The following is a 22650-nucleotide window of genomic DNA, read 5'->3' as shown; positions in this document are numbered from 1 at the left end:
CGCGGAGGCAAGGTGCTTGTCTCGCGCGATGTCGTATTCGATGAGATTGCGTCCTAGGACTAGGACAGTTCGGGCATGGGGGAAGCTGGCGGCTTCACCAGCACCTTCATTGTCGAGCACTTGGACATCCACGGTGGTGGAGATGCTGAAGAGGAGGTGCCGACCACTCCAGCAACGGAGTCGAGCACTCCTGGGGCGGTGCCAAACACTCTGGGAGGGGTGCCGAGCACTCTAGGAGTGGTGTCGAGCAGTCCTATAGTGGTGCAGATCACTCCAGGACGGGTGCCGGACGCTCCCGCAGCGGAGCCAAGAGGTATTGCAGTGGTGCTGACCACTCCAAGATTGGTGCCGAGCACTCCTACAGTGGTGACGAGCAGTTCAGGAGTAGTGCCAAGCACTGCAGCCAGGGGGCCGAGCACTCCAGGTGTTGTGCCGACCACTCCGGCGAAACAGGGAACTCCATCGATGTCAATTGAGTTCGCCTCACCTCCAAGCAATATCACTGAGTTCATGGATGCTTTCCACGACGGTGACGAGGTGTGGTTCCACAGGCTGGACGACATCATCGGCGGCACAGGGCCCTCAGACCTTACAGGTGGGCTGCTTAATGACCTAGAGCTGCTTCTCGTCAGTGCAGAGAAACCACCCACGTTTGTGCTGGCCGAGCACGATGCAAATTGGAGACGGGCGATGCTGGAGGAGATGAAGGCGATCGAGGAAAACGAGACTTGGGAGCTCGTCGATCCATCTCCAGGATGTCGTCCGATCGGCCTAAAGTGGATGTACAAGGTCATTATCAAGAACAAGACACGAGGGCATCGACTTCGAGGAAGTCTTTGCGCTGGTAGCGCGCATGGAGTCTGTCTAACTACTTCTGGCTTTGTCTGCAGCGAAGGACTGGCGCGTCCATCATCTGGACGTAAAAATAGCCTTCCTTAATGGCGAGCTAGCGGAGACGGTCTTCGTCAGGCAACCTCCGGGTTTCGTCATCAAGGGAGCAGAGCACAGGGTGCTCCGACTGCACAAGGCACTCTACGGGCTGCAGCAGGCCCCGTGAGCGTGGAACGCCAAGCTTGACGCCACGCTGGGCAAGCTTGGGTTCACGCGGTGCGCAACCGAGCACGCGCTCTACATGCGGCGACGGGGAAGGAGGAGATCGTCGTCGGCATGTATGTGGACGACTTGATCATCACCGGCGCACGTGCTGAGGACATCGACAGCTTCAAGCATGAGATGGTGGTTTGTTTTCGAATGAGCGATCTCAGCGCGCTCTCCTACTACCTCAGCATCGAGGTGAGACAGGGGAAGGAGGCGCTCACGCTCGATCAGAGCGCGTACACCTCGAAGCTGTTGGAGCAGAGCGGCATGGCTGAGTGCAAGTCGTGTGTGACTCCGATGGAGGAGCGGCTGAAGCTGACCAAAACCAGTACCACAGCGAAGGTAGATGCAACACTCTATCGGAGCATCATCGGTGGTCTGCGCTACCTAGTCCACATGAGGCCGGACATTGCGTTCGCCGTGGGCAACGTCAGCCGCTTCATGGAGGATCCCCGAGAGGATCACTAGGCTACAGTGAAGCGGCTGCTGTGCTACGTCAAGGGGACAGTGGATCATGGGATCGCCTTCCCCAAGACCAGCGGAAGTAGGCTGCAACTCACTATGTTCAGCGATGCAGACATGGCGGGGGACATCGACGGATGACGAAGCACCTCTAGCGTGCTCGTCTTCCTTGGGTCGACTCTAATCTCATAGCTGTCGCTGAAATAGAAGGTAGTGGCGGTGTCCACGTGCGAGGCAGAGTACGTGGCGGCGGCCACAGCGGCGTGCCAAGCTGTATGGCTGCGCCGGCTGCTGGGCGAGCTGACCAGTGTGGAAGCTCACCCACCAGCACTGATGGTAGACAACCAGCCCGCCATCGCCCTCGCAAAGAATCTGGTTCTCCACCACCGAAGCAAGCACATCGACGGCAAGTTCCACTTCCTCAGGGACTGTGTCGCTGGAGGGAAGATCGTCATCGAGTTCGTCGAAACTAGTCGGTAACTCGCGGACGTTCTCACCAAGCCACTCGGCCGTCTTCGGTTCATGGAGTTGAAGAAGATGATCGGCATGGTGGAGGTTCTAGGGTTAGCAGCAAGATTAGGAAAAGAATTGTTAAGTAATCTGCTAATCCCCTGTATGAACGCACGACAGGGACAGTCGCCGAAAGGTTCCCTGCTGTTGCACTGTAGCTACTACAGGGGCAGACGCCGAAAGACTCCCTTGTAGCACTGTAGCCACAGCAGGAGTAGGCGTCAAAGTCATCCCTACTGTCACATCTAGTCACTATAGCAGCATGGCAGCCTGACATGTTTGTGTACTAGGATTAGATGAGTAGAGTTGTATATATAGTTTCCCACTGCAACTCAGTAAAAAGAGCGAGTTCAGTTTTGTTATTAACTCTGCAGAGCTCCGGCCAACGCTGATGCTTAAGCTGTGTGGACTCTGTTCTCTCTTCCTTATTCTATCTCTAGTCATAGTGTGTGGTCGGCAACATAGGTGAGTGGTCGGCTCACGCGTTTCGAAGATCCAGGGCCCAACAGTGGCGCACACTGACTTTGAGGCGCCATGTCACGCTGGAGCACCTGCACCCGTGTGTATATATACACACGCCTGTCGTACTGCCTTCCACAGACAGCGATACCGAGCCTCTTCCAGGCCAGCTGCAACTACTGCTGGCTCATCACCAGGAGCCAGAAACCAGAAAGCTGAAATGGCCGCTGTCGAGCCCCGGCAGTTCGGCCGTCTCGAGCCGGGCTCCGCGCCGGTGCGCGTCGCCACGAACGGCGCCAAGGCGTACCCTCCTCCGGCGAGCCACCTCCCGCGGCGCGCCGACTCGCCCGTGCGCGGCTGCCGCTTCCCTCCCCTCGTCTCCCCGCCGCCCCACAATAAACCGGACGACGCGTCGGACGATGACGAGGACGACGAGCAGGAGGACTGGCGCTCGCTGTACGGCTCGCACCTGCAGCTGGAGGTGGAGCCCGCGGTGTACGACGCGCGCGACGAAGGCACCGCGGACGCGTGGATCGAGCGCAACCCGTCCCTCGTCCGGCTGACGGGGAAGCACCCGCTCAACTGCGAGCCGCCGCTGGCGCGGCTGATGCATCACGGCTTCATCACCCCGGCGCCGCTGCACTACGTGCGCAACCACGGCGCCGTGCCGCGCGGGGGCTGGGCGACGTGGACCGTCGAGGTGACGGGGCTCGTCAGGCGGCCCGCGCGGCTCACCATGGAGGAGCTGGCCCGTGACTTCCCGCCCGTGGAGATCCCCGTGACGCTGGCCTGCGCGGGCAACCGGCGCAAGGAGCAGAACATGGTGCGGCAGACGGTGGGCTTCAACTGGGGCGCCGCGGGGGTGTCCACCTCCGTGTGGCGCGGCGCGCGCCTCCGCGACGTGCTCCGCCGGTGCGGCATCATGCCCCGCCGCAGCGGCCCCGGCGGCGCGCTCCACGTCTGCTTCGAGGGCGCCGAGGACCTCCCCGGCGGCGGCGGGTCGTCCAAGTACGGCACCAGCGTCACGCGCGAGTGGGCGCTGGACCCGTCGCGGGACATCATGCTCGCCTACATGCAGAACGGCGAGCCGCTGCTGCCGGACCACGGCTTCCCCGTGCGCGTCATCATCCCCGGCTGCATCGGCGGCCGCATGGTCAAGTGGCTCAAGCGCATCGTCGTCACCCCCGCCGAGTCCGACAATTACTACCATTACAAGGACAACCGCGTCCTGCCGTCGCACGTCGACGCCGAGCTCGCCAACGCAGAAGGTAATTGATGTTTACTTACACCGATCAAATTTGAACATATATTTCGGCGAAACAGATCCAATGTCTGATTTTGCTGTGTTTTGCAAATGATGAGCAGCGTGGTGGTACAAGCCGGAGTACATCATCAACGAGCTGAACATAAACTCGGTGATCACGACGCCGGGGCACAACGAGATCCTGCCCATCAACGGCATTACCACACAGCGCGGCTACACCATGAAAGGATACGCCTACTCCGGTAAGTCCTAGTACTCCTATACATACGGTCGCTGACTTTCCTACTTTGACATAAGACTTGCTAGCTGGTACTTAGCTGGTGGTACAAATTGAATATGAAACTTTGCGTTGTTTTTTCAAATTCATAGGGGCTTTGTACATACGGAATTTCATTTATTTGGGTGTCCTTTCACCCAAGAAATTTCACTAGCATATATTGACTCTTATGTGAGAAGACCAGTAGGGATGTAGAGGACATTGCTGTCAGATGATATCGCTAGTAGAGAAATGACATTTCATCCGCTTTGATTTTGGGTTTTAGTCTCGGTATTTTTTGCGTTCGGGAGTAAAGGAAGAATTAGTCCCGGTTGGAGCTACCAACAGGGACTAAAGGCCTCTGTCCTGGCACGTTTTCACAGCAGGCCACCTTTAGTCCCGGTTGGTGTTACCAACCCGGACTAAAGGCCCTTCAACCTTTAGTCCCGGCTGATAATACCAACCGGGACTAAAGGGTGACCTTTTAGTCCTGGTTGGTGTCACCAACCCGGATTAAAGGTCTCCCACCCGGGACTAAAGGTACCCCACAGGTCAATTCAAAAGGAGAGTGTCCAGGACCCTGTCATATGTGGTGTACAACTGAATTGATAAGGAGTTTATGCGCGAGGAAAGAGATCCTGAGTTTAAATCTCACACATCACAAGAGAGGTCTCTCTACAATTTCGTTTATTTTTCTCCTGAGGCTGGACCTTTAGTCCCGGTTATGTGACCCGAGACTAAAGACCAGGACCTTTAGTCCCGGATTCGTAGTCCCGGTTAGAAAACCGGGATGAAAGTCAGTTCCCAACCAGGACTACAACCCATTTCTCTATGCTCCCTTGCAACCTTGTATCCTTGATACTTGTTCTTGGTCTTGGAAAGCTTGTGTACTGCCACCATGCATAGAACCCAATAAATAGGTGTATCTCTCATCCATTGTTATCTCTCGTAGGTACCCCTGTTTGACCTAAATATAATAATTAAGTTAGATCGATGCACCTTAAACTAGCTAGCCTGACATATTGCCATATTCTTATAATTCAGTAAAAATAAATAAACTGACTAAGGAGACATGCATGACTACTGGTGTGGGCCTTTCCCAAACAGTTTTTAAATTTCACCTAATATAATAAGCAGCTTTAAAACTTTTGATAACTTGCTTTAATTACAAACAATTTTATCGTTCCAGCAACCCAATTAGGGTCTGTTCGGTTAGGCCAGAATGCAACCAGGAATAGTTCGAGGTTATAAAAGTTATATAAATTAGTGAAACAATCCAGGTAGGAATTGTTGCAGCCTAGCAATCCCGAACAACCGAACAAGCCCTTAAGCAGTTCACCGCGAAAAATCCGACGACAAGCAATTGCAGCACCACAAAGATCTTAAACCACATTAAACTGTCAATGCCACATAGATTGATTCTTTCATGAAGGTTGACAATATATGAAACTGAAAAGGTATACGTGATGACGTAACAAGAAACGCATGCACTTTTAATTTGGTAATAACACTGAACTTTAGTTCGACTGTTGAGGAAGTCTAGATGCAAGACATGGGGGGCAGCGAGGATACTAAACAGCAATTTGCAAACAAGTAGGGGACCATTTCATGAATCATGATTATACTACTTCACCAGCACAGATTCAACCAGTCCCATAGACTCTTGGGATAGATAACAACTCCTGAGATAGCAGTCTTAGGATCGACGATACGATTTTAGCAGCAGAGAAAGAAAACCGATACACATTTGTAATTTTTGCTCACGTGGCACGCCGGCACCTCGTACCAGCGCGGATACGAGTCAGCAGCGCCATGTGAAATGACCACCTCTGCCCCTGGTGTCTTTCTACTCCAGTACTCCCCTGTGCGGCCCACTCGTTTCACCCACCCCATTCTTTCTCTGCGCATTGTGCTCGTGCTTGGCCCGTGGCTCAGGCCGGTCTGCAGCGCACGGCGCACGGTCAGGAGGCTCGCCAGCGGTCGCGCCTCTCCCTCGTCGTCTTGGCCCGCCCCAACCCAGAGCACCAACCGGCTCGCGCTTGCCCTGTGGCTGCCCTATTCGCTGTCACCTGTCTCCTGGCATGTCGTGGCGGCGCAGTCGTTGCGGGGCCGCCGCCAAGCGCCGACATACCTGCAGCACGCGCCCGTTCGCGATGGGCAACGAGGGCATGCAATGCTGTGGAGGCGAGCGCGCGACCGTTTGGAAGTAGGAGGCGTGCGTCATGGCACGACGCATGCCGCGTCCCAACCCTGGCGCACGCGGTCTCGCCCGCGGCACGCGACATAGCGGAGGGCGTGGAGCGTCGCGGCTGACTCCATGGCATCTAGGCCTAGGATGGCGAGCGCACGACCGTTCTCGCGGGCCGTCTGTCATGGCGCGGTGCAAGCCGCGCCCCGGTGCTGGCGCTCGCGGCCCGGAGGCGGGCACGCTGGCGCTCGACACAGCGGACGACTTGGTGTCGCATTTAGCGGCGAGGGCGGCGACTAAAGACGCTAGGGCTCGAGGTGGCATGCAAAGCAGCGGTGATCGCGGATGAGGTTCAGCATGGCGAGCGACCCCGCGCGACTGACAACGAGAGCGACCCGAGTCGATGGGTGCACGGCCAGCCCCTCGATCGTCGGCCTCGTGGCGTGGGAAAGCGTGAAGCTTGGCGAGCATAGCGAGGTGGAGGTGGAGCGCGGCGTCGTCGGATGAGGCCAGGAGGTTCACATTCAGTAGCACGGGCGCCCGGGGGAGTAGAAGGCAAGCGTGGACACGGCAGCCGAGGAGTCGTCCGACTGGGAGACCGCCAACCCCGCCCGCGCCGCCGCGGCCACGCAGCGCACCGGGCCCGTGTGGGACTCGTATGAGCGGGCAGCGGTTAGGGAGCAGATACTGGGAAGGTGTGCAACGTGCTGAACGCCGGCCCTGAGCCACGCGCCGTGCTCTGCTCTTGAGTCATGACATCATGATGATGTCCTATACGCTCTTTTTTCCTTTGAAAAATTAAAGAAGAAATATTTTGAAAATACAAGTATACATATACGAGACAGCAGCTATCATGAGCCGTCCATCCTTTAATATGTTGCAAGAGGTGAAGGGCATGATGGTCTTTTCACATGTTGCTGATGACTCAGCATCACCCTGGTGTGTGGGCGTGGTCTGCCACGTGAGCAAAAGTGGTGAATATGTATTGATTTTCTATCTCTATTGGTAAAACTATATCGCTAATCCTAGAGCTGCTGTCTCAAAAATTATCGTCAATTATATTAGTAAAAAGTTAAATATGCCTAAACTACGAAGTAGCTTGTGGGAACCGGGTGCTGGAAAACCATGCACAGGTTTGGCAGTTTGCTGTGCCCCATGTGTGCTCTGCACTTTTCTGCTTCAGAAAGCATGCATGCATGAAGCCGGAGTTGGCACTTTGGTGAATCCAAAGGCTGCTCGATTGAGCACCGCCAAAAATGTTGCTTTTGCAATTGTCAGAGGTCGCCGCCGAATTGTTAGGCCTTGTTAAGTTGCAGGAAGTTGGAATTTGGGGTTACTACAGTACTTTCGTTTTTATTTGGCAATTAATATTCAATTATGGACTAATTAGACTTAAAACGTTCGTCTCGTAATTTTCCACCAAACTGTGCAATTAGTTTTTTTTCATCTATATTTAATGCTCCATGCACGACCGTAAACATTCGATATGACAGATACTGTAGTACTTTTTGGGAATTTGAGGTGAAACTAAACGAGGCCTAAGTTGAAAAGGAATAAGCTGTCACTAGTGTTGTTTTGTCGGTATACCTCTGCGTTCGCTGTAGGCCTGTGCCAACATGTAGGTTGCACCTGGACACCTTGTGCTGGTTGGTGAGCACAGGACAAAGTCCATCGGTTCGTGGTCGAAATGTGGCGCGATTTCAGTGACCAATCCCTGCTAAAATAAAGACCCCATGTGTATCTGGACTTGAGTTACCTTTTACCGTTTTACTTTTACCAAGTAGGGGTATATATGCTGTCGACACAGTAAAAGAGACGTATGGTGAAAGTGACGGAGAGTGGTGGTAGGTCGGTGAGCCATGCATGAACCTTATGACTTTTCTCGGTGTTTTTTTGGTACGGCGTAGGCGGCGGCAAGAAGGTGACGCGGGTGGAGGTGACGCTGGACGGCGGCGAGACATGGCTGGTGTGCGACCTCGACCACCCGGAGAAGCCCAACAAGTACGGCAAGTACTGGTGCTGGTGCTTCTGGTCCGTCGAGCTGGAGGTCCTGGACCTCCTCGGCGCCAAGGAGATCGCCGTGCGCGCATGGGACCAGTCGCTCAACACCCAGCCCGAGAAGCTCATATGGAACCTCATGGTACCCAAGTTTTCATCTCTAATCTGTTTCTGTTTCTGGTGGATTGTTCTGATGATGATGCTCGACACAGGGGATGATGAACAACTGCTGGTTCAAGGTGAAGGTGAACGTGTGCCGCCCGCTCAGGGGCGAGATCGGGCTGGTGTTCGAGCACCCGACGCAGCCGGGCAACCAGGCCGGCGGGTGGATGGCGCGGCAGAAGCACCTGGAGACGGCGGAGGCCGCGGCGCCGGGGCTGAAGCGCAGCACGTCCACGCCCTTCATGAACACCACCGACGGCAAGCAGTTCACCATGTCGGAGGTGCGCAAGCACGCGTCGCAGGAGTCGGCGTGGATCGTCGTGCACGGCCATGTCTACGACTGCACCAGGTTCCTCAGGGACCACCCGGGCGGCGCCGACAGCATCCTCATCAACGCCGGCGCCGACTGCACCGAGGAGTTCGACGCCATCCACTCCGACAAGGCCAAGGCGCTCCTCGACACCTACCGCGTCGGCGAGCTCATCACCACCGGCACCGGCTACAGCTCCGACAACTCCGTCAACGGCGGCTCTGCCGTGCTGTCCCACCTCGCGCTCGCGCCCATCCCCGAGGCCGCCAGGGCCTCCGCGCCCGTCGCGCTCTCCAACCCACGCGAGATGATCCACTGCCGCCTCGTCGGCAAGAAGGAGCTGTCCCGCGACGTCCGCCTCTTCCGCTTCGCCCTGCCGTCGTCCGACCAGGTGCTCGGCCTCCCCATCGGCAAGCACATCTTCGTCTGCGCCACCATCGACGGGAAGCTCTGCATGCGGGCGTACACGCCGACGAGCATGGTGGACGAGATCGGACACTTCGACCTCCTCGTCAAGGTGTACTTCAAGAACGAGCACCCCATGTTCCCCGACGGCGGGCTCATGACGCAGTACCTGGACTCGCTTCCAATCGGCTCCTACATCGACGTCAAGGGCCCGCTCGGCCACGTGGAGTACACCGGCCGCGGCAGCTTCGTGATCAACGGCAAGGAGCGCCATGCGAGCCGCCTCGCGATGATCTGCGGCGGGAGCGGGATCACGCCCATGTACCAGGTCATCCAGGCGGTGCTGCGCGACCAGCCGGAGGACCAGACGGAGATGCACCTCGTGTACGCCAACCGGACGGAGGACGACGTCCTCCTCCGCGACGAGCTCGACCAGTGGGCGGCCGAGTACCCGGACAGGCTCAAGGTGTGGTACGTGGTCGACCAGGTGAAGCGCCCCGAGGAGGGGTGGAAGTACAGCGTCGGGTTCGTCACGGAGGCCGTCCTGCGGGAGCACGTTCCGGAAGGCGGTGACGACACGCTGGCACTTGCCTGCGGACCGCCGCCGATGATCCAGTTCGCCGTCTCGCCGAACTTGGAGAAGATGAAGTATGACATGTCCAATTCTTTCGTCGTGTTCTAATTGATTAAGACTGTATGTATGTAGCAGCCAATTAATAATTTATTAATATACGTACCACGCACCAGATATCTGTATATAGTGCCATCCAAAACTAGCCGACTTGCCATTGCCAGAGTAAATTTCGTGAGATGCATATGGGATCTTGGAAGGGTTATAAGTTGTACACTTGTACTCTGCTCTAGCCTGAATTATGAGTAGGGATGAAAACGGTACGAATATTTTCTGACCGTATTCGAAACCGAATCCGTTTAGAAGGGTTGAGATCTGTCCGTATCCGAGTCCGGATATCCAACATCCGATACCGTATCCGTATCCGAATACTCAAATCGCATATTTATGATGTCGATATCCAATCGTATCCTATCCGACATAATTGACACTATCCGCATTCGAATTCGAATCCGAACAGAAATATGAAAATAAATGTAATATTCATCCCTAATTATGAGACTAGCTAGAGCAGCACATAGCCATACATGTTTTGCCCTCGGAATGTGGAACTTGTGAATTCTGAGGGTACTGTTTGTTTCTTTCTTTCTGTATACTACTACTAGCTTTTAATTATTGCTGTTAGACTTCAGACGGAAATATTTGAAAATGTTCTTTCTCTGACAAGACTGAATATGTTCAGTGGTTTCGACTTGAGAACTATATAGGTTCAACAGACTAGTTTGCACGGACTAGAATCTTATGAGATTTATGCATATTTAAAGTTCACAGAAAGTTTTTCTTACAAAAAAAGAAATTTTATTCTGATATCTGAATAAGCACTGCACAAAACCATTCTTTGTTACAGTTCTAGCCACTTATTCTTTTATCAGACAGGTAGCAACACAAGAATAGAATCATAAGCCACTTATTTCCTGCTGTTGCCTTAAAATCACATTTGATCAGACACACATCCTGATATCTAGTTTCAGACAGGCATCTGTATTAGGTATGTTCAATCCTGGATTCCTGATTGCATCAGGACCATTATCTTGCTCCTTTGGATATACCATTGCCTCCGAATTTATTTCTGGTGTATGAGCCATCATGGCGCACTTGAAAAGGAGCCAATATTCTTTTTTTTTTAATTTATTCCAAAAGAGTCTGTGCTCAAAACACGTGTATAATCATATTTATGTATTCTAAATGTTTGTATACAATTGTAATCAGTTGAAAAATGGTTACCCATGATAGCTGAGTTAAGCTAGACTATCACAGATGGGCAAAATGATCGGTTCCATCTGAAAATTCTGATTTGTTTTGGTCCATATATATGACAAATTGATGCATCCGGTTGCACATTTTGCAAGTTGTTAGACCAAAGTGATAAGAGGATATAAAGTAGTTGTATGGCACGTGCAATTACTTTGATATTAATATGGAATAAATAAGACTATAAACCAGATCCGAAAAGGTTAAAGGAAAAAGGGGAAGCACGGCACACGTACTGTGGCGGCCTCTGGTTTCATAATATACCGAGGTTACACATGATGGACATCCTGATATACATTGTAGGAGATAAGTCTAGTAACACTGACTTACTCCTATCTCTGAAGAAGCTGATATATTTACATCAAATATTTATTGGCTCTGTTCCTGCTGTCCTGCACATGACCAGAAGTTCTCGAGGACGGATTACTGTTGTAGAATTACAGGTAACAATACTGAAACAGTGGCAAAGAACGCCAACACAAATGATGTTGCGCTCATCGTGTAAAGCACCGGATCCTCCTGATCTGATGCGCCCACATCTTCCTCTTTTACCGGGCTGGAATCGGAGACGCACATACCCCCCCTGGATAAATTGTGAAGGTTGATGTTGCCGATGTAACTCTCCGTGCTGAATGTGCTAAACTGACCTGACCATGGCATGCATCCTGACAGGTTGTTGTACGACACTGAGAATACCTCCACTGAACACAACCGAGTTAACTCACATGGTATTTCTCCACTCAAACCATTGTGGGACAAGTCCAGGCTTTCAATTGCACTCATGTTTGCAATGGTGGCTGGGATTTGTCCGGTAAAAAAATTGTTCGACAAATTCAGGGACTTGATGTTACTCAAGTTTCCTATCTCTGAAGGAATTTCTCCTGATAACATGTTTGCAGAAAGATCAATGCCAAACATCTGATCGAGAAAACCTGAACTGTATACACGGACACTCCCTTTAGTGGAGAATGTGAAGCTTTGAATACTATACTGACTGGTAATAAACATAAATGATGGATCATCTATATTAGCCAACTCGTCCAGATTGGCTATTGAATCGTAGATTGAGAACAGAGCTTGTGTGTCGTATGGACCACGTTCAAATGAAATGTCACCAATACATGGTGGCAATGAACCCAATAGTTTGTTGTGTGAGAAGTCAATTATATTCAAATGTCGGAGATGACAGAGATCTACAGAGATCCACCCCTCAAACCTATTTCCACCTAACAAAAGTAACTTTATCCAATGAAGAGACGGTACCCAGTCAAGATCTCCCTCGTACTGATTATATCTTAGATCCAGAGCTGCAATATAGGAGTTATTGAGAAAATAACTCGGGTAACCTGACAGCGAGTTCTGAGACAAGTTCAGAAAAGTAAGTGGTAATGTGCCGATACAGTTTGGTGTAGACCCTGAGAAGAAGTTGGCTGACATATCCAGAAACTGCATATTAGTTAATTTGCAAATAGAAGGGTCAATTTCACCAGTTAATCTATTGCTAGCAACATTCAAAACTTGCAATGAAGAAAGGTGCCAAAATGAAGCATTGAGTTGGCCTGACAATTTGTTATCATGCAGATCAAGAACATTCAGATTACCCGACAGATTGCTAGAGAGAGTTCCTTCGAAATTATTGCTGTCAAGGTTCATTGCCCTTGCAATAGACAAATTGCTAGCCCCTCCAAATATCAGACCCCCAAGATTATTGCTGGACAGTTTCAATACTTGTGGGGGATAGTTGGTGAACAAGCAGCTTGGCACTTCTCCTGAAAGTTTGTTGTTCGACAGGTCTAAAATTTTCATCCTGGTGATGTCACATAGTGATGGTGGTATACTTCCATTAATGAAGTTATGAGAAGCATCTAAAACAACTAGATTCGGAAACACTAAGCTGATATTGACTGGCAGCTGCCCACTGAAACAGTTCATAGATTTATTGATGACTCGGAGTACAGATTTATGCTGCCACATTGAACCCAATGATCCAACGAGTGAGTTTCTTGCAATATTCAGATAAGTTAACGTTGTTGCATCTGTAAATATCCAATTGGGGATGTTTCCTGACAAGTTGTTGTTAGACAAATCAAGAATTTCCAGATGACGCTGTGTGGCAAGGAAATTTGGTCCTGTGATGATGCTGTTGTCAAGGTCACAGCCAGATAACATGAGTGCTCTAAGTTGAAATAGAGGCACTTGTCCATGGAACTTCACATCAATAGCCAAATTGGGGTTCCGGCTCAAGCTTATTGTGTTGAGCATAGTACAGCTTCTTAGCCAGAAGAAATCAAACGTCCCATTTAGATAATTATCTGATAACTTGAGAGTCTGAAGTGACGAAGACATATTCGAAGCTGAAGTTATAGGTATGTGTCCTTGAAGGAGGTTTCTTGAAAGATCCAAGTATTCAAGTAGTGGGAGCTCAAATAAGGAACCCGGGATGCTTCCATTCAATTGATTGGATCTTAAATGCAATTGTCTCAAGTTCTTCAAGTTTCTGAAATCTAGCATCATTTATGCATACCGTTAAATAAGTACAAACAACAGAAAGGTGAAGTCATATTACTGCTATACCTGTATCCTGAAGAGCACCACTCATGCTGTTTCTGTCAAGATTTATGACTTCAAGAGAAACCAACTTGCCGAGATATCTGAAGACATCAACACTCCCCATCAAGTTGTTGACACTGAGGTTGAGATAACGAAGCTTAGTTAACCCCTGAAGACCTGAGGGATTTCGGCATAAATCGATTATTAATATGCTGATTTGGTAAAATCACTCGTAGAGAAGAAATAAAAGTAGTTACATGGACAAGAGGACGTTACCATCAAAACTTTGTAAACAAGCCTGATTGTAAGACAAATCCAGCAGCTGGAGCTCATGAAATGCAGAAAAAATCGCCATGTTCAGATTCCAACATCCACCTCCGGTGGCTGAGTTGAGTTTCGAGAAGTTGAGATCTAACACTCTTGTGCTGTTGTTGCATCGGACTCTTTCCCATGAGCAGCAGTTATCTCTTTGTTTCCAAGAAGCAGGAACACTATACCTTTCCTCCAACGTAGATCGGATGTGTATGAGAGCAATTCTCTCCTCAACGATGCAGCCACATATCATGTAGAACACGGACATAGATATGATGCATAGAACCCAGAGCATGGTTCTTAATGGAGGGTAGCAGCTTATCTTCATCGGAGGGCAAGTGGAAGTATCAGTTCATCTATGATAGTGAGACTGAAAGGTTATTAGTTTCCCTTGCCCATTTAATTAGCCACGTGGTGACAAGAGTGAGGTTGGTATTTGTACACTTGTTTATTAGCCACATGGTTACAAGAGTGAGGTTGGTATTAGGCACTTCAGGACTTGGGGTTTTCATGCATGTGTTCCAAACTTTCAATTCTCTTTTTTGAACGGAAGATTATAGGAATGAAAAAAGCATAGGTTTAAAGTATCAAAGTCCTAAAAATTATAAGATATAAGATACATCTTGGCGATTAATTTGATACACTCTAATCTATATCGACAATAATGCAATGGTCTCTAATTTTCTACTCGTTAACCACCGTGTTGGAGTTGTTCGCCTCTCACATATGGAAATTTATTAATAGCTCTGTCATACGTAACTTTTGCATTTCTTGTTTTTCTGATTCTTCAACAATGATGCTGAAATTATGCAAAAATGTAAACGCTTTATGCGGTCACGTGGAAGTTTCTTCCATTTTCTAAAAAATATATCTAGATGCGGTACAAGGGGAACTATAAATGGAGAAGAAAATATATACATAGTAATTAATAACTAAAATTTATCGTAGCCGGACAAGATAAGTATTGTGTTATATAATATAAACAAAGTAGAGATAGAAAACAGTACTACATATATGGTTTTTAGAGACGGCTCCACAGTCGCCTCTAAAAATCATTCTCGAAACAAGCCGCCTCTAGAAATGCATTTGTAGGGATGTCTGCTATTTTCAGCCGTCTCTACAAATACCCCTATCTTTAGAGGCAGTTTTAGATGCATCGCTTCTATAAATGAATTTCTAGAGATAGCTGAATATAGTCATATAGAGCTGCTTCTAAAAATATATTTGTAGAGGCGGCTGGATGTAGAGCCATCTCTAAAAATAGATGCAGCACAGTAAAATTTGAATTTTTCAAACGACCTCAGATAAGAAATGGCCAAAACCAAAGCTGTAACTCTTGAAAAGTTATACAACTTGGTTAACAACTTTATTATTTGAAATTATATATCTGAGAAAAAATATGTTTAAAATTTTCACATTTGAAATTCAAAAGTTTCAAACGACCTTAGATGGAGAAACAACCAAAACCGAAGTTGCAGTACTCCATGATATCTACAAATTTGAGTTGAAAACTTTTTCATTTGAATTCAATTGGGGTCCCAAATACTCATCTCAAAATTGGGTGTATACGAGGCAAATGTTTGTGCCCATTAGGCACAGATGACTTTGGTGTGGAGTGGTCAGGGGAATTCAATTGGGGTCCCAAATACTTTGGCTTGAGGTTGTGGGTTCCAACCCTTACGGCCTTGTGCGTGTGGCTGGTGGGCCCTTCTTGAGTTATATTTTTTTACTAATTTTTGTGTCCAATTTATGATTTCCAAAAAATGATTTGTAGAGGCCGGCTCATGAAACTTGATTTCTAGAGACGGTTGTCATTGCTAGCTGCCTCTACAAAATCAATGAGGCGCGCATCCACTGTCTATAAATCAATTTGTAGAGCGGCTATAAAACCACTTCTACAGGTCATTGATTTGTAGAGACGGAAGAATAGAGGCCTCTATAGGGTCGCCTCTACAATCTCGGAATTGAAATTGGTTCAGCACAGGGTCAAACTAACCAAGCCTACAAACAGATTCTCAGCCTAAGTTCAGACCTTTGACTAGCTCTTTTTTCATTTTCTTTACCTCCTTCTTTGTTCCCTAGTCTGTTGGCATTTCCTTCTTTCTGCTTTGCTGTAACTTTGTTTTGTACTCAAACTTTGGTTTAATTAAATAAACTCTCTGTAGGGGCTACGGCCCCTCCAGTTTTCTAAAAAAAAAATCTTATCCGTAGTAGTGAAAATAAGCAATGTAATTTGATTATCTATGATCCCTAAATTTATGTACAAATTTATAACGCTTGCGTCTCTTAAAAAGTAAGAGCTGCTGACAGTTGAATGAAAGAGACAGGCGCTACGTACAAATACCGTTTCCATGTAGCTTTGACTATGAAAGCTGCGACTTGAAACCACATAACTTGGACATCTAGCAGTTCGGTTCTTGCCCGTAGATATATAGCCACAGAAAGTATTACTCACTTTGATAAAGTTAAAAGTATACTTACTTTGACTTCTCAAATCTCAAGCTATATCTGATGCACAGAAGCAATACTGCAAGAGAGCTTGGCCCTTGGATCCTTCTATGTAGTTTCAGGGTCAAAGCGTCACTTTTTTGTTTTGTTTAAAAAATGCGTAACCGCTTACATGAAACTATGAAAGAGAAATGCCATTACTCAGAAACTCTATAATGCTTTGACTAGTGACTAGGACTCTGAAAATGCACTTGGACCATGACTTGGCTATTCAACGGTTAGTTCGGTTCTTATACCGGTAGGTATAGCCACACAAAGTATTGCTGACTGACTTCTCTAGCTCACTCTCAAACACAAATAAAAGAATAATATGTGCATTTCAACCATTTTAATCAAACTAGCCCATTATCCTGTGCTTCAGCACGGCCTAGAATCTTATATATGTTACATCTCAAAATATGAAACGTGTGCAGCTTGGCGCATGGTATACTCACATAAAACTATTTGTGTACGCTTTGATCGTCATTGTGTGGCGTCAACCAGGTTGCCTCGTTGGCTATCGCATGCCCCCATAGTTTACTGTGGGACGTGGGGAGCCCTCCCTTTCTCCTCCCCGAACCCCTCCTCTCATGTAATGTAGGATCAAGGATACGGACTGGAGGAGGGTGAATAAGCATTTTAAACTAAAATCACAAAGCAAAATTTAATTAGTAACAAAGAGAACCCTAAAGTCTGCCCTTGTTAAGTGTGACACCCAGCCCAATTTGCATATGGCCCGTTAGTGGCCCATGAGCGCAAAAGTCACTAAAAACCAAGTTTGGGTGGCTTGCGAAACAGTTTTCAGATTATGATCAGCATGACAAGGACAGCACTGGCATATATTTATATGTGGAGTTTAGGTCAACTGAAAATTAGAGTTAGGTGTTCTATTTTTTGAATTAATTAATTCCACTACTAAAATAATTATAGAAAATCTAGAATTACCATTTTTAAAGGGCGGGCCTGGTGCAAGCGGTAGAGTCTTACCGTCTGTGACCGGAAGGTCCCGGGTTCGAGTCGTGGTCTCCTCGCATTGCACAGGCGAGGGTAAGGCTTGCCACTAATACCCTTCCCTAAACCCCGCACAGAGCGGGAACTCTCTGCACTGGGTACGCCCTAGAATTACCATTTAAATCATGAAAAATACTCCAAAGCTTAGAAATCTTAGGAAAAATGCTGAGATAGATTGATTGAAGGACGAGGAACTCAAATAAAATATGTTGAGCTTATTAGAAGATTGTTGGGATACTGAAATAAAAAGATTAAGCTCAAGGACAATGAAAAGTTGGAAAATTTTCCAGAGATAGATATTCGTCTCCTAAACATATTTTAAAACATTTTCACATATAAACACCAAATGCAACCAGCATGAATGCAAAATCCTATCAAACTAACTGGAAAAGTTTGTAGAAACGTTTTAATTTTGCACACTAATGTATTTTCTCGCTAACTAAACCTTGGACAAAATTTTAGAAAAATTATAAAATCATTTATTTTATTTAGTTTAAACTATTCACGTCCTAAAATAAAATTTTGGTGTGTTACAAACTACTACTCTTAACAGTAATCTCACCCCGAAATTCACTGAAGCTACACTAATTACAAAGAATAAATCATTCAGGGTCATTAGGACAAAACATTGAACCAACGCAAAGCACACATTGGTGCTAACTCCCTCATACGGAGTTCAATGAAGGCGTTCTTGGATGCGCTAGGAAGTTAAGCAATATATTCATCTTGGTTCTTGTTTTAACTCCAGACTCGTTAAGAAACTTTCTGAGTAAACAATGTGTTATGTCACAGTTTGGGCTATGTTGGGCCTTGTAAGCATGTTTGACTCCAAGCCCAACTCGTGGACGCCCCCCCTTAGTCTTTGACAAGCCTAGGGCATCCCTAGTTTTATACCTAGCCGCTGCTGTTGAATATGTTTTTGGGTGTCATTGAGTTCTAGTTTTTCTTGTGAAACCGAATTCGCTGTAGTACTTGTAATGCCAAATCCAACTACTGTGAATTAAGGCCTTGTTCTTTTCTACTTTCTCGATTAGTCCACTTGAATTCAAGAGCCTGTGAACCTCTGTGACTTTGATACTTTGTACATGTGTATAACTTGAGACTCTGTGCTTTACGTGCACACTTGTGTTCTTCGATTAGCATACAAGAATCCAACCATAACAGCCAATCTAAGTATAAGCAACTTAGAACCATCCTACTAGCACTCAGGCCAACGGTATGGTCGCTTAATATATACTCTAGTAGTAGTATTTTTTTTCTCCCGATGACAGTAAGCTTTGTTCTTACACTTCGGATCCATTCAAACCTGCATGCTTTGGTACCTTGATGCAAGCAGAGTTGCCTTGCATGTCACTCAAGATGTTCACCTCCCAAGGGGGTATTATTATAAGCAAATGGTATGATTAGTTCTACGCACGAACAGAAGCTACAAACAGGTGTCAAAATCTTCTCTACCACTTGAACTAACCTCCCAAGGGTGTATAACTGTATATATTATTATTATATATTATATTGTTATAAGCATATGGTAAACAGGTGTCAAAATCTTCTCTACCACTTGAACTAAATATTCGGAAGGCCCGAACTGCAAATTGGTTTAGGTGGTACTAACTCCAAACTAAACAAAAAAGGATATAATTCTAGAACTACTCAATCAAACTATTTTAAATTACAAATAGATGTATGCAGTGAGCATATATACCTCAGCTGGATGGGTTCTTGGTAGTGTAACCTATCCACCTGGGTTGGGTTAAAGTTCTGGACTTGACGTGGGTGCTCTAACAGCGCTGTTATTTTAGTAGTAAGCGATGTGTTCATCGACAGCGAAGTGCCTATGGTGAATTCATCAATTTCGAGAATTACCAACTCAGTCTTTCGGATGTGCTCATAGAAATAGAGTGTATACATGTGTTTATAGGGCTAAGCGTATTGGTATGAGTGTGTGTCTGGGATTTGCAAAAAAAAAAGATATTACTAAAAATATATTTACCCATGAATGTAATCATACTTATTTATTACGATGTTAATATATTTTATATAAATTTAGTTTAACTTTGAATCATTTGATTTATAACACATATATATTGAAAAGACTGGCAATACGTGTACCAGCAATACTCTTTTGGGAAAATTTTCTTTGAACACTAAAAGAGTGTGGTTTTCTCTCTCAATGCTATTCTACGTGACTTTGGACGTAGGGTGCTATAAATGTGTGGTTTTGTCTACGAGACACTATGCTCACCACACCTTAGGTCAGTCTTAATGGGAGTTTCATGGTATTAAATAAACTGACATGGCGTGGAATAATTAAAGAGATATTATAACAGTTTCATAAGATAAAATAAGTTTCATAGGGATGAAACTCATCTACACTATTTCTAACACATTGAGTCTTGAGAACTGAGACATAAAACCCACCACTGTGTGTTTTCTCCATGCACATATTACAAGTCATCCTTTTTATCAAATAAAGCAGCTCGAAACCAATGCCGGTTTTTATTCTCCCTCCGAAAGTTTGTAAAATGAAGGTCAGGGCGGTCATAATGGTCCTACAACTAAAATAGAATAACAGGCCATGTTTGATGCATAGGGCTAATTGTTAGCCAGTGTATTTTTAGCTCTAGTTTATCTAAAAAGGCTAATATATAGGTTATTTTTTAGCTAAGCCTTCGTCTCGCTGTTAGCCAACTAGCCGGTTAATCCCAGATAATTTAAACTATTTTTTAAACCTGACTAAAAACTAATAGCTGATCCATAGCCAAAGCCACACTTGACCTTTATATTTCTTTTTGTTTTTTTTACAGGCAATGAATTCTGTAAAGCGTGAGTTTCTAAGATCAAACAAGAAACTTGTGCTATCAGTATGCTGCATACACGGACCAAGTTTGGGTCCCAACTCTCCTCTCCATTTGATAGGGTATCGAATGTCTCGAATCAGAGATCTCTAAACTTGACGAGCATGCGTTGATCCGCCGGAACCGAAAACCAAAATATTATTTCAACTGAACACCCGGTCCTCCTTGCATCTGCGCAAGTTTCCACCTAGGCTCCGTGTCCAAAATTCACTTGACACTGAAGTCTATCAATAACCTCCTCTATGCTCGAGTAGTTTACGCCATTGTCCATGGCGCCATATTTACTTCCTTATTACACCTTATCCGAGACATCTACATGTACATTCCAATTCCAATCTTCCTGCAGTACGCTGCTTAATCTATAGTACACTCTGCAAAACCCTGTAGTTGCTCAGTCTCTGGTGCCATGCTTCACACTACACCTAGCTGTAGTATACAACTATACATAAGATGAGGACCATGGAATCTCCTTGCTCACAACTCACACCTCCGAGTGTCGTGACTAGTTAGAGTGTGGCCCTCGCTACTGCTCCAAAATGGCAAGCCTTGTGCTCTTGCTCATCTTACTCCTGCCTACCATATCGCTGCCAGTTGCTCATTGCAACGACAACGTCGGATTCCAGCTCAAGTTGACCCACGTCGACGCGGGCACGTCCTACACCAAGCTTGAGCTCCTCAGCCGCGCCATTGCCCGGAGCAAGGCCCGCGTGGCCGCGCTGCAGTCCGCCGCCGTGTCGGCGCCACCCGTGGTGGACCCGATCACGGCGGCGCGAGTCCTCGTGACGGCCAGCAGCGGCGAGTACATGGTGGACCTGACCATCGGCACGCCGCCGCTGTACTACACGGCCATCATGGACACCGGGAGAGACCTCATCTGGACGCAGTGCGCGCCGTGCCTGCTCTGCTCCGACCAGCCCACGCCCTACTTCGACGCGAAGAAGTCCGCCACGTACCGCGCCCTCCCGTGCCGGTCGTCGCGGTGCGCCGCGCTCTCCAGCCCCTCCTGCTTCAAGAAGATGTGCGTGTACCAGTATTACTACGGCGACACCGCGTCCACCGCCGGCGTCCTCGCCAACGAGACGTTCACGTTCGGCGCGGCCAGCTCGACCAAGGTCAGGGCAGCTAACGTCTCCTTCGGGTGTGGCAGTCTCAACGCGGGCGACCTCGCCAACAGCTCCGGCATGGTCGGCTTCGGCCGTGGGCCGCTGTCGCTGGTGAGCCAGCTCGGGCCGTCCAGGTTCTCCTACTGCCTCACGTCGTACCTCTCGCCGACGCCGAGCAGGCTCTACTTCGGCGTGTTCGCGAACCTCAACAGCACCAACACCAGCTCCGGGTCGCCGGTGCAGTCCACGCCGTTCCTCATCAACCCGGCGCTGCCCAACATGTACTTCCTGTCGGTCAACGGCATCAGCCTGGGGACCAAGCGCCTGCCCATCGACCCGCTGGTGTTCGCCATCAACGACGACGGCACGGGCGGGGTCATCATCGACTCAGGCACGTCCATCACGTGGCTGCAGCAGGACGCCTACGAGGCCGTGCGGCGCGGGCTGGTGTCGGCCATCCCGCTGCCGGCGACGAACGACACGGACATAGGCCTGGACACGTGTTTCCAGTGGCCGCCGCCGCCTAACGTGACCGTGATGGTGCCCGACTTCGTGTTCCACTTCGACGGCGCCAACATGACGCTGCCGCCGGAGAATTACATGCTAATCGCGAGCACGACGGGGTACCTTTGCCTGGCGATGGCGCCGACCGGTGTCGGCACCATCATCGGGAACTACCAGCAGCAGAACCTGCACCTGCTCTACGACATCGCCAATAGCTTCCTGTCGTTCGTTCCAGCTCCGTGCGACATTATATAGCTTTCCTTGTCAGGTCTTGCTTCTTTAGCCTTCAATAAGTTCGCTGCTAGTTTGTTGTTGTAGCTGCACTAGCTTCACATTAGACTAGCCATTGCAACGCACTGATATTGCAGTGTTGTGTTATCCCCAATTATGTAGCAGAACATTTAGTGTTGCCACATGATAATTATTTTGGTAATCTCAATCTAGTAGTCACATTGTCTCCGCATCTATCCTTTTCTTTTAAAAAAATAATTGCAAACTGTTCTCAACATCTTGTAAGCTATAGCAACTTTTATAAGTTTTCACATTTTCACTATCAAATTAAGTTATGCTTTGACTACTAAAAATGGCTCTTATGGATTCACAACATTTTGTTGGCCAAGGGGATATACAAAACCACCGAAGCAGGTTATTGTCGGGTTCATAAACCCAGGGTCCCAACTCGACCCAGCAGCCGGCGCAGCGACAGCACGTGCCTGGGTCGGCCCAGATACACAATGACAGGCCAAGACCACGATCCGGTCCTCGACCGGCACCTCCGGCTAGGAGATCGGAGGTGCAACCGGAAGGCCTGGCCGTGGTGGGACCGCAGTCCAA

The 22650-nt window shown here is 48.0% G+C and overlaps 4 protein-coding genes across 4 annotated transcripts; 3 read left to right on the top strand and 1 right to left on the bottom strand.

Moving 5' to 3' along the window:
• The first annotated feature begins 1167 nt into the window (after positions 1 to 1167).
• LOC136469698 (uncharacterized mitochondrial protein AtMg00810-like) lies at positions 1168 to 2040 on the top strand. The gene is made up of 2 exons (XM_066467789.1): positions 1168 to 1527; positions 1771 to 2040. Exons 1-2 carry the CDS (start codon positions 1168 to 1170, stop codon positions 2038 to 2040), a joined length of 630 nt encoding a protein of 209 aa, XP_066323886.1.
• Positions 2041 to 2679: 639 nt separating this feature from the next.
• LOC136477131 (nitrate reductase [NADH] 1-like) lies at positions 2680 to 9868 on the top strand. The gene is made up of 4 exons (XM_066475171.1): positions 2680 to 3797; positions 3895 to 4035; positions 8145 to 8377; positions 8448 to 9868. Exons 1-4 carry the CDS (start codon positions 2750 to 2752, stop codon positions 9792 to 9794), a joined length of 2769 nt encoding a protein of 922 aa, XP_066331268.1. The 5' UTR covers positions 2680 to 2749; the 3' UTR covers positions 9795 to 9868.
• Positions 9869 to 11417: 1549 nt separating this feature from the next.
• Positions 11418 to 14184, bottom strand: LOC136469697 (receptor-like protein 14). Its single transcript, XM_066467788.1, has 3 exons — positions 13821 to 14184; positions 13569 to 13721; positions 11418 to 13498 (listed from the first exon to the last, which is right to left on the bottom strand). The coding sequence occupies exons 1-3, from the start codon at positions 14182 to 14184 to the stop codon at positions 11418 to 11420; spliced, it is 2598 nt and encodes an 865-aa protein (XP_066323885.1).
• A 6561-nt stretch (positions 14185 to 20745) lies between these two features.
• Positions 20746 to 22072, top strand: LOC136473203 (aspartic proteinase nepenthesin-1-like). Its single transcript, XM_066470884.1, has one exon. The coding sequence runs from the start codon at positions 20746 to 20748 to the stop codon at positions 22069 to 22071; it is 1326 nt and encodes a 441-aa protein (XP_066326981.1). The 3' UTR covers position 22072.
• Positions 22073 to 22650: the final 578 nt, after the last annotated feature.

The sequence above is a fragment of the Miscanthus floridulus genome, chromosome 8 (assembly GCF_019320115.1).
Source record: "Miscanthus floridulus cultivar M001 chromosome 8, ASM1932011v1, whole genome shotgun sequence".
Taxonomy (NCBI): Eukaryota; Viridiplantae; Streptophyta; class Magnoliopsida; order Poales; family Poaceae; genus Miscanthus; species Miscanthus floridulus.
This window is presented reverse-complemented; position numbering and strand designations above follow the sequence as displayed.